Source organism: Cebidichthys violaceus, unplaced genomic scaffold (genome assembly GCF_023349555.1).
Source record: "Cebidichthys violaceus isolate CVI_PGR_0920_01 unplaced genomic scaffold, fCebVio1.0.p SCAF_22, whole genome shotgun sequence".
NCBI lineage: Eukaryota > Metazoa > Chordata > Actinopteri > Perciformes > Stichaeidae > Cebidichthys > Cebidichthys violaceus.
Genome location: NW_027176395.1, coordinates 7,496,086 through 7,508,296, shown reverse-complemented (window position 1 = coordinate 7,508,296; position 12,211 = coordinate 7,496,086). Strand labels below are relative to the sequence as shown.

Here is a 12,211-nt window from a genome sequence, read left to right as displayed (position 1 = left end):
TCCTCATTGTTTGCATGTAACTCCTTCATTAAGTGGATTGTAGGAGAGCTTCTGGAGCTTTCCAGTCCAATGTGACACTTCTCTGTTGAACTAATCCACATAGATCATTGGGTGAATGATTCAGCAGTGACCGCTATACATTTATGAAGCTGCTCTTTTTGTTTTCCACAGAAAGTATTCGAAAGATTCCTTTTTACCGTTGTGTTATGGTTTTTTTTCTTGGATCCAATGAAATAGTATGCATTTTCTTGCTAGGAAAGAAGTTTATTTAGACTCTTGGTTTGGATGAGGATCTTTACAGATATTACGTTTCAGAATTGTACTCAACTCCTTTGTTTTATGTGACCAGAACTTAGCGATTTTAGAACAGTCCATAAAACTGTGTATAGAAGTTCAAACTGACACAGAGCGGATCTGCTGGGGTCAATTGTGTTTAACATTTGAGGTGTTCTGTGTTGTCTGTGTAGATTCCAATATTGCATATATACACATACACACATGTATATATATAATATCCAGTGTTTCCAGTATACTCATGAGGTAGAAGGAAAACAATAAAAGCCAGTAAATCCAGTAAATGCGCAACTTGAAATTTAATTCTTCTTCCACCAACTATCATCATTGATAAATAATAAAAGCAACATCCGAGTTCACTGAATTAACCAAAATTCAAATGTAAACACATTCACAGTTCTGTTTATAACAGCAACACGACAGCAGAGGAACATACAGAGCAAGTGACGTTTCAGTTGGACTTGATGGGCAACGTCCTTCTACATCTTCAAAGTTGATGTTGAAGAACAGATGAACACATCTATGCTGTGAATAGCATTGAGGCCACCCTCAGCTTGCAGCTCTAACACTTGAGCGCCCTCTAGTGACGCGGCTGTTCTGAGCTCCTTGGCACTTGGTGCACTGATATGTGTAACAGGAAATAAACATCAACATGTTATGGGTACATTCCAAGTCTCTTAGGGTACATTCCAAGTCTCTTAGGGTACATCTCAAGTCTCTTAATTGTCATTTCCTCGCTCCTCGATTGAATTGGAAGTTGTTCTGCGCCTCCATATTGACGGCCGTCCCAAAGCTCTTATTTAGCTCGGAGGATCGAGGAGAGAGGTGAGATCTCTGAGGAGTCATGAGCGAGGATCCACGAGAACAGGCTTCCAGGAAGTGTTTTAACAGCCGGTTCTGATATTTCCCTCAATAACTTTTATTATGAATACCATTAAAGTCAGAGAGAGCTTTTTACATAATTTATCATCATTTAATTATGACTAAGACGCAAGGAAAGGACGCAAGTGAGGGAAACGGGGATGCAATTAAGAGACTTGGGATGTACCCTATGACACTGAAATTATTAAGTGTGGGATCACGTAACTGAACGTTGGTAAAAAGCCACTGGAGTCAGCAGGATGGAGGTAAGACCCTCAGCATGATACAAGAATCTTTCAAATGATTCTGGTGGCATGAATTTGAGTTTGTGTGAAAATGGTGCGGTCTACATGACGCTCATTAATGCCTCGTTCTTCATGAATGTTTTCCTGGGTTGGATTGAGGGTTGTACAGGGTTCAAGGTAAAATCAACCCATGGACATTTGATTATCTATGATAATGTAAAAAGTACTGTGTGTGTGTGTGAGTAAAATGTGTCTATACACTTTTCAGTTAGTAGTTCATTTAACACGCTAATGTGCTAACATGTAAACTAACATGTTCTGTTCTCAATCCTTTGAGGATCATTAAAGGGTTTTCCCTGTTCTATGTGAGGGTCCTGGGGCCCTTGTTGGGCTATACAAAATAAACTGAAACTAACTGTATTGAATTGCAACTGGTAATATTTTATTAATAGTAGTGTAGCACAGTCCACCGTGACAGTTTGTGAGATGGTTATCGTACGGTGAAGATCTCACACCGGTACAACCATAGTTGAATTTAAAAAGGAGAGCGAGGGGATCACGAAGGACGATGAAAGTCCCTCTTCCCGCCCGTCTTACTGACCAGTTTCACATCTGTAATGATGATGTCATGGCTCACTGCCTTGCACATGTCATAGATGGTCAGCGCGGCGACGCAGGCGGCCGTCAAAGCCTCCATCTCGACTCCCGTCCTGCCCGTACAGCGGCACGTTGCCGTCACAACCGCGGCGTTCTGTGGCTCAGCGAGGTCGAAGGTGACGGAGGTGTGGTCCAATGGGAGCGGGTGGCAGAGCGGGATGAGGGCGGAGGTCTGCTTGGCGGCCATGATGCCGGCCAGCTGCGCCACGGCCAGGGCGTCGCCCTTTGCCAGCTGGTGATCCCGGAGCAGCCGGAAGGCGGTGGGGCCCAAGAGGACGGTGGCGCGGGCCGTGGCTGTTCGACGTGTGGGAGCTTTGCCACCGACGTCCACCATGGTGGCTCGGCCCTGGGCGTCCGTGTGAGTCAGCTGAGCCTCGGTGGCATCATCGGGGGGAGCGTTGCAGACGTTTGTGCCCGGCTGTGCAGATTGTCCGAGTGTAACACCCGGGTCTTTGCTGGAACTCTGACTGTGGCACAGTCTGACATTGTGTCGTTTGACATCTCTTTTGGCATTCATTAGTTGTGTGCAAAGAACAGGTGCTCCATGGGTCCTGAGTGAGTGGCTGTTCAAAGCATAAGGACCCCCGGCTTGTGGGTACCTGAGAAGGTCTTCATTAACGCTTGAGCTCATGACTTTTGTGCGTGCTGTGTTGGTGTGAGCGCTGATGAGATCGAGACCACGGACAAACTCAGAGGAGAGAAGGGGCGCTGCACTAAGGAGGCTGTCCGTGTCCTCACAGTTTTCAGTCTGGATATGTGATCTAACCCGGGCCCCCCCACTCATTAAGGGTCTAGAGCAGCAATCACGGGCAGCCTGTGTTGAAGCAGTGCAGTCCCGAAGGCACAAGGAAGCCTCTCTATGCAGGACTCTCTGCTGAGAGGCTGCTGCAGAGAGGAATGTGTTGTTTGGAAGAAGGGAAACCACGGGGAGAGCTCTCCGGCTGTATTGCAACTTTGCCGAAGACGAAGGCCTTTGGGAAGTGGAGCCTGTTGGAAAAAGAGAACATTAGTCAGGGACGTTACCGATTACACAAAAACATTCATATTTAGATGCATTATTCACAGTTCAGATCAAAGTTTCTAACTTTTATAAGTTGCATACTGCAGCTCATAGACATGATGATCATAACATCACAAACAGATCATGAGCAGTGAGGGGTCTGTACGTACAGCCAAGTCACCCACCAATGTGGATCATAGGCCTGTTCTTCATCTTCGAGATACTAAACATGCCTGAGGAGATAAAACAGGAAGAGATGGCATAACCCTAATGATCAGCGGGTACAAATGATGCCATGCGTATAGAGTAATTGAACACACGCCTACCTGCATGCTGTTTCTTCTTGCTGCCCACAGCGGCTCCGATGATTTGCAGCAGCTCTTCATCCGATGCACCGGAGCGCAAGACATCTCTCAGAGACACCTCGGAACTCCCAAACAAACACACCTGAGATAAGACCGACAGAGGGAATGAATGCAGCCAAGGATGGTTCCAAACAAAGATACAGACAGACAGAACGCTACGTTACAAAGAGCGACTGTAGCTTTACCTTGAGGCTTCCATCTGCTGTGATACGCAAGCGGTTGCAGGAGCCACAGAAATGTTCGGACATGGAGGTGATGAAGCCCACCTGCCCTGTGAAGCCTGGCACTTTAAACATCTGTAAAGAGACAGAGAGGAGCGTCAAACTATTCTCCCGTGAAAGATTTCTTTAAAAGAAATTGTTGCAATCACTCAAACCAATGTCTAAGAGCTTGATTACACAGGACACTTCTGGCCATGAGTTAGATTTGTAAATGTTGACTTTACCAACCATCTAATGAATTAAAAATTCCAGCACAAGTTGCTAATCGGACCGTAAACGATGAGCAGCTGAGGCTACTCTGGAGCGATAATAGTGCAGTTGGAGACACCGACCTTGGCAGTTGTGCGTCCAGTTTGAAGCATTTCCAGGTCGGGCCACCGCTGCCTGATGAGGTCCAGCATCTCCTGGTAACTCACCATCTTCTTAAAGTTCCACTTGTTGCCTGCAGAGAGGAGAGAGGCCAGTGTGGGGTGCAGCACATCACAAGCTACGGTACCTTTCAGCTTCAAAAGCAGCACATGAGTGAGGTTTCATATTAACATCCTGTAACTTGTTTAAACCAGCAGTGTTGAGTGACCACAAAGAGTATACCACTATAAACACTAACAATTGTTTATTAATACCATTTTATTGGTGTAACTTGATTTTTTTTTGCAGTTTAGTTACCTGAACACTGTATAGTAAATATTGAATTGGCCAATTTAAGACCTGCTGTAGCAGCAATGATTATAGGCATTATAGGCACAATCAATCTGCAATTTTTCATTTTCAACAGAATATCTCTGTCACAGGACCTCACAGAAATAATATAATCAGAGATGAACAGACGTTTACTAAAGGAGGGCATCCACAGCAGAGCGAGGTCTGTCACAGAGGAACATGAAGGCATTCTCGGTGGTACTCCACTATGACGCCACAGCTTGGTTAAACACATAGGCCCAGTGTAACACAAGTCCACCTTCACATTAAAGCGTCCACTTTCAGTTGCAGACCACAATCGTTCAATTCTGGAAACCTGTTCCAGCCTCTGTAACCGCTGTGGTAAGTAAGTTAGTGGGACTCATCAGACCTGTGTAATAAGACAGCACTCACCATCGAAGGGCATGTATTCGATGAAGCGCACTTCCAGAGGCTTCTTCTCCGTCAGCGCCACGAAGTCCAGCAGCTCATCCTCATTGAGGCCTCTCATCACCACACAGTTCACCTGCAGGGGGCAGCAGAGAGCCGAACAATGGTCTCCTCAGAAAGCCGGTGGTGTCTCAGCTGTAAGGAAGCCGGGCTCATGGGCTCATTGACTGAACTACGCAGTAGCTGGACCTTTGAGCGACAACACAGGTGTCCAAGTGAAAGGACGTACTGCAGTCTATAGTTGCATAACACAGCCTGCAGCTGTTACAAGACTTTACTGGAATACACCTGGCAGACATTGCATGGCAGCTCGCTGTAGAACTCACTCCGCCATGTTTGACATCTTAGCCAACATGCTATCATCTGAATGTTAATAGTGCCTTTGCATTCCAAAAACTCTGTGACAGATGCTCGGTTGTTCGTTAGATTGTTTCCATGCTCAGTGCAATGAGGAACTATGGTATGCAGTGATTCGTCACACACAGCATATCAGGAAGCAGCTCCTTCTGGAGGTAAAGTGGAGGAAATATTATATTCAGCTATTCTGTTACAACACAGTGCTGCATCAGCACTTCTGCCATGAAGAGGAAGTAACAGCCTTATCCAGAAATATCGGAAACATTGAAAACTACCATAAAGATTATTCAGAGACCCTCTTCACTGTTGGTTCATTCACATGTACAACATGGGGAAACTCACTGAAAATAGTTCTTGGTCACGTTACTTTTTCACTTCAAGTATACTCCAATAACCACAATACTTTGTTTTGCAATCGCCATGTTAGATATCCATCCGTTTTATACAAATGTTACTAAAAAAATTATTATTATAATAATAATAACAAACAAAAGCATAAAAACACAAAAACCTACAGAAATATATTAAGAGAGTTTTAAAAACAAATAAAATGAACTAACGTAAAGATTTTTAGGGTAAAAGAATGTTTTATGTCCGAACCTCTCACTCCGTCTTTCTGTGTAATAGATTTAAGAAAATATAATATTGGATTCTACACAGAACACCTCAAATGTAAAACACAAATGACCACAGCAGATCTGCTCTGTGTACTACATGTCAGTTTGAACTTCTATACACAGTTTTATGGACTGTTCTAAAATCGCTAAGTTCTGGTCACACAAAACAAAGGAGTTGAGTACAATTCTGAAACGTAATATCTGTAAAGATCCTCATCCTAAAGACTCTGAAAGATCTGTTACTAAATAAACTGCTTTCCCTGCAAGCAAATGCATATTATTTAACTAACAGTAACACAATGATTTTATTATGAATGTGAAAAAGATTATTTCATTATTAAAAATTAAAAAAAAGCTAGTTTGAAAAGTTGAAATAAAATACCTTCACAGGGTTGAAGCCCATTTCAATGGCCTTATCTATGCCCTCCATGACCTTGTGGAACCCTGTAAAAAAGGTTTGAAATTGATGAATGAATGAATGAATGAACGAATAGTATCAACATTTTGCATTTAACACATTAATCACACTTTGACATTTTTTTAAAATCTGTGCTACCAATTCAAATGTAATATAGAGATGGCGTGTGACTGGAGGGAGGTTTTATGTAGAAAGGTGGGCTCCTTCAGTTCTCCTTCTCTTTTCATCACAAATCCAGGTCGACTGCACCAGCTGGTAACCTTCTCTGTACGAGGTGAGGCTATTGTTTAGTCATCTAGAATTCTCATAATCACAATTAAATACCACACGTGTTGTACTTAAAATCTTAACTAAGCTTACTGAAGGCTAAGAGACAAGATTCCTTTCAGGCCATACCACACACCTAATGTCTGCTAAACCTTTTACTGACAATAGCTTTAGGTGTTGTGGAGGAGGACGGCCTCAGAGAATGATTTTCTCCACCTTTCCTTTCTCCCTCCTTTACTTCCTGCTCTGCCCTGCTGTCTTCTCCACTCCACGTGAGTTCAGACATTACAGGCTCCTTCAATAACCGAGTGGTACTGACCCACAACAACCGCCACCGCATTGATTTAGTCCGTCCACAACTCGTTAAGGACGGAGCTTTCTTGCATCAGACATAGTAGGACAAATACTTTTACTACCTTTCCGCCTGACAATGAACTCAAACTTGGCAGGGACCAGTGAATCCAGGCTGATGTTGATCAGGTCCAGGCCAGCGTCTTTCAGCTTAGGCAGAAGTCTGGCCAAGTTAATGCCGTTGGTTGTCACAGCAATGGTCTTCAGGCCCTCCAACTTCCTCAGCTCTTCTGCAGAGGGAGAGAGAACAAGGGACAAGGAAGAGAAAGAAAATATATATATATATTCATTCTTCCCTAAATCTGCCTGTATCCGTTTGTGGCATTTGAGCAAGGAGCTCATGATCAATATGTGAAAAAGTTTTACATAATCCACCCCACTAACATTATCGCTGCACCATGACATAAAAAAATCATGGTGCGCTCCATCCCTGAAACACATCATATACATTCTTTTTAAAATCCCACCCTGTTCATTTTGACAGCAACAAACACAGTGGATCAAGGGTCTGGTTACTGTTTCCACTTGATGCAAATCATTTACTCCAGTCAACCTGTGAGGTCACAGTGGTGGCTTGTCACATGACACAGAAATAACCAGCTCTTTATGAGGCGGTTGGCGGCCTGCGATGCTCTCTCTACTAAAACATCACCCATTGGTCACACCGCACTGCTGTCTTCATGCTTTAACGTCGCTCACACTCACACTATTGTCAGTGTGAGGGCCGAAACGGTCCATCGGCAAATCAGGCTGTAAAATTGTGTCATCAGATTGAGCACATAGCGATGGTGTGACCAATCACTTCTCCTTCCCACAAATGTGTCTGAACCTGAAGCCATGCATGTAAAACCTGAACTGTTCCTCATGTCACTGATGCCTAGCTACGCTCCTTTAGCTCTGATTTCTTTTAACAAAAGAATGTAGCGCATTCTTAAGGAGTAGTGGTCACGGCCGTGTTTCTACATGCCGATGAGTTCATGTGAGCGACTGGACACCAGACTCACAAAGGACAACACATCTTAACACACTTCAAGCTGAAACACAGTCTTGCACTAGTTCCTTACTGAGGACATCCAGCACGTCAGGTTTGATGAGGGGCTCTCCTCCAGTGAGGCGGATTTTCTGCACCCCCTCACGGACGAAGAGGCGAGCCAGGGTCAGTACCTCCGAGGTGGTCAGCAGTTGGCTCCGTGGTGTAAGCTTCACCCCCTCATCTGGCATGCAGTACTGACCTGATCATTTGGGGAAGGTAAAAGACAAGATGGCTCACATATTTTCCATCAGTCTGCGCCGGATAGAATAACACACTGAAGGGTGATCTAATTTTATAAATGCTACTTCCTCTTTCTTTGTTAACTACAAGAAAGGGAAAATTGTGTTTCACATCAGTAAGAGTCGTGGTGGTGGTTATAGTGGCAGCAGTTATTGCTGAATGTGGTTTCTTCAAGTAGCTGGATAATCACCGGGAATAAAACAAACCAAAGCAGCACAGGACCTCTTGAATGTCCACAGTGGGACCTCCACTTACAGCGCAGGTTGCATTTCTCTGTCAGGGAGATGCGCAGGTAGCTGTGCCTCCGGCCAAAGCTGTCAGTCAAGAACGCTGAGAAAGGCAGTATGCTGTCATCTCTCAGCCTCTCCTGGGGAGAAACCCGACAGGTCAACGGCATCATTACACTCATTGCTCACATGGAAACAGCCAAAATTAAGGGCGATATCTTGTTTTGATTTATTTTAGCAAAAACATTTCTTCTGTAAACGTGTGTGGTAATCCTGTATTAGCTTCATTCATAAAAGTATCAGCACTTCAAAATGTCTCATTTCCCAGTTTGTACATCCTCGATTCCGTTCCTCGCGTCTCCTTTGGGACTAAGGCGCGAGGAGCGGGGAGTCGAGGCAACAGGCAGTTAACAAATGAAGACATCCTGGCCTTTGGAGCGGTCATTTTAAGGTTTTGTTTCTGTATTTTATGACAGATAAACATACCAGTGTTCATGACAACTAATTTATTGTGCTGCCGGTATGAAGCTTGGCGATTTCACCGTTGCCATGTGGTTGTTTTTTTTGCAACCAATGAACGGAGGTTATCATATTTGGAATGCAAAGGAGTGACGTAGTGACGCCTGATACAGTGGTGATCTGGTAGTGGCAGCGACCTGTCAATCACAATAAGCCCGCCCTAAAGCATACTCTGCTTTCTGGTCTATGTGACTCTAAATGGACCATAAATTACGCAATGAACATCATGCTGTATTGAAGAAGAATTGAAACTAGAGATTGAGACCATAAACTCATGTTTACAATGTTTACTGAGGTAATAAATTAAGAGAGACGTAGAGTCATTTTCTCATAGACGTCTATACAACCAGAGGAGTCGCCCCCTGCTGGTCAGTAAAGAGAATGCAAGTTTAAGACACTTTTGCATTGGCTTCACTCGACAGAACTGGAGGTGAGCATTTCCAAGTTTTTACTGCGCCTGGCTTGTATCCTGATGATGTGACGCGTGATATCTCCTCTTTTAACTCTCCTTCGTCTTGAGCAGGAGGAGCGAAGGGAGCCATGAGGAGGCACAACATCTGGAACTGAGGAGGGCCCGGGGAGGTGCGCGTGGCTTTGTAAACGCCTCAGGACATTTGTCTGTCAACAGTGGGCTACTGTTATCGGTGGGTGGGTTAAACGCACTAAAGTTAATGACGGAAAAAATAAACTAAACAGATAAAGTGAATCATAGGATACTTCCAATTACTTAATATGTATACATCCCCATTTATTTCTGTGAAAAGACTGCAGTAATCTAAGGCTAATAGTTTTAAATTCCATATCGTTTTAAAGAATACAAATTTTAATTTTGAGAAATGTGTCTTCCTAATTCATTCAGGCAAGGCCACCCGTGCACTGAGGAAGCTGAACTATGACCTTCACACTGCAATGGCTGTCTTTTATCTGCCTTAATGTAACGTTAGTTTATAACATTCAGAGGTTTAGCTTACACGAAGCTCCACGCGAATGTGCATCTAATTTAGTTAGGCTGGTGTAAAAACTAAACAAACGTGAAAACCATCTTAACGTTACTACACTGTCGTAAGGCCGGTCTTTAACTTACTGGTTTAATATTAAGTCCTTAAAAGAGTTGGACAGCTAGTTAAGCCTTTACTTGGCCCTTAACTGGACTGAGGTCGTGGCTACATTACAAACTGACTTCAATCATTAACTAACACCAGCTAACAACTCTATCTAACTGGCCTGAGATCAGACATTCACAGTTAGCACCGATTATGTCACTTGTTCGGCTAACGTTACCTGTCTTGACCTGGTTTTCAGGGACGAGGAGAAGTTGGCAGCGGATGAAGTCGAGTCTCCAAGTTCAGCCTCATTTTCCTTGTGCGTAGCACTGGAATACAGTCTCCCGTTCAGGCGCTGGCGGAAGAGTTTTCTGAAATGTGGTAAACTGGTGTGTCTCCCAAACAGGCGGCAGCACATGCTAGCGTGCGTAGCCATGTTTGTTTTTTCCTGACAGCCCCCTGAGGTTTTCTGTACTTAACTGTTTTCGGGGCTCTTGTCATGAGCTCCGCGATGCAGTAAATATGTCATTCAAGGCGAGGAGGGAATAGCAGGGGCGTGGTCACGCCAGCCAATCGTACCAACGTACGCCATAAACGCTGGTGCACACTGGGTAGTGTAGTCCGCGGGGGGACGCAAGCTCTTCAAATACTTGGTGAGAGACCCTGGAGTCAGCGAAATAAAACTCATTTTTAGAGTGTGCCACAATATAGCTCTTGATATTTATTCCGATTTTTAAAAAGTTAAATGCAGATACCATGTCAATAATACACATATGACAATATTGTGTAAATAATGCAGCGCCTCTTACAGTCACGTTTCTGTACAGTTAATGTTACATAATCACTCTCCACCTCCCTACACATGAATTTTGAGTGCAATTAATTTGCCAAAAAAGACACAAAACGCATAATAACAAAGTTAAAGATGATTTAATTTAATTTAAAATGTTTCTATAGTAACCGTGATAACATCGATGTGCCCTATGATTACCGGGTCATGTGACAATGGCTGAACCATCTCGATGACAACTGAGCAAACTACATTGTCCAAGCTCCATGCTCAATGTGATGACAGGTTTTAAAATCACTACAGGAACACTGGGTTTTTATTTTATTTTGAAAGTTAGTCTCCCTATGTGTCATGATTGGATTTACTTCCTGCTTTTGTCTTTTTCCCACCTATTTTCTTCCACACCTGTGTTTCACTAGGCGACAAGTATGTTTAGTCTGTGTGTTTCCATGTTTCAGAGTCAGGTTATCCGCCTAAGTTGTTGCTTTCTGCGGTCTTGCCTTGATCCTTGTGTTTTCCTGTGTTTAGCGTTCTTTTAGTTTTTTGCATTGTCTCCTGTTACCTGACCGATTTTTAGGACTTCCAGTTTTAAATTACTGTCTTCATTAATTAATTTTACTCTGCTTGCTGCCTCCTCAACTCTTCATCTGCTTTTGGCTCTAAAGATGGCCAGTTCGTACTGTAACAATGCAAAAAATGGGCCAGTCACATGCAGGAGACAATCCAAAAAAACTAAAGCCGCTAAATACAATGAGCAAGGCCTGCATCCAGTATGCAGACCAGCATGCTTTTCTAGCTATTTGGACCCACAATCCTCTGCATAGCAGATATATGAGCCAGAGGATCAAAGTTCAAAGTTCAATGTAGTGATTCTCAATTGATTGCATAGTGCATGCAACGATATGTACTCTGTAAGGGCAGCAACATGGAATGTGGTGTCTGTGTGCAAATATGCTCAAACATACAGCAAAGAAATATGTGTGTGATTTGGGCGAATTCTTAACACATTCTGACACAAGCAAGAGAGTCACATTTTCAGAGTTCAGACAAGTTCTATACAGTAGATGCAATCCAACAAAAAGCTACTGTACTGCTGTTTGCAATGTGCAGTTTCTCCACTAGATGGCAGTACAATCTTGATTCTCTCTTTTTTTGTAAGCCTACAGTGCACTCTAGAAGAGAAACATAAAGGCTGGTTTTTGGGATAATCTTTTGGAAGAACTCTCAGCATGATCAACATCTCACTCAAATTATTTAGTAAATAGAAATAGAAAATTGCTTGGTAAATAAACATTCAGAGGAGGAGAGTATCAAGCCGAATGTTCTGGCTGTAAAATGGCTGTGTGGCAAAGCATTTTGGCAAACACAACTGCGATAATCTCACACTCCAGAGAATCCAGTCTATATTTGTGGAAAATAACTCTCGAAGCTAAATAGGAGAACCAACTGTTTGATCTGCAGAGTGTTTCCTGTTGAGAGGTATTCTAATCAACACACCTCACTTAGACTAAAAAACTGTTTGTCTGCACTGCATTGGCCATGGAGTTAAATTTTGTTGTTACTTATTTATAGAGCTGC

At 43.4% G+C, this 12,211-nt stretch overlaps 1 protein-coding gene across 2 annotated transcripts; it reads right to left on the bottom strand.

Moving 5' to 3' along the window:
* Positions 1 to 569: 569 nt before the first annotated feature.
* Positions 570 to 10,371, bottom strand: mocs1 (molybdenum cofactor synthesis 1). 2 transcript variants are annotated; one of them, XM_068717720.1, is made up of 11 exons: positions 10,082 to 10,371; positions 8,310 to 8,421; positions 7,846 to 8,013; positions 6,847 to 7,011; positions 6,128 to 6,189; positions 4,736 to 4,847; positions 3,976 to 4,085; positions 3,608 to 3,718; positions 3,384 to 3,504; positions 3,243 to 3,290; positions 570 to 3,044 (listed from the first exon to the last, which is right to left on the bottom strand). In XM_068717720.1, exons 1-11 carry the CDS (start codon positions 10,277 to 10,279, stop codon positions 1,957 to 1,959), a joined length of 2,295 nt encoding a protein of 764 aa, XP_068573821.1. In that variant the 5' UTR covers positions 10,280 to 10,371; the 3' UTR covers positions 570 to 1,956. The 2 variants fall into 2 exon arrangements, with proteins under 2 accessions (XP_068573821.1, XP_068573822.1); XM_068717721.1 differs by having other exon boundaries at positions 2,956 to 3,044; positions 3,228 to 3,290.
* Between the last annotated feature and the right edge of the window lie 1,840 nt (positions 10,372 to 12,211).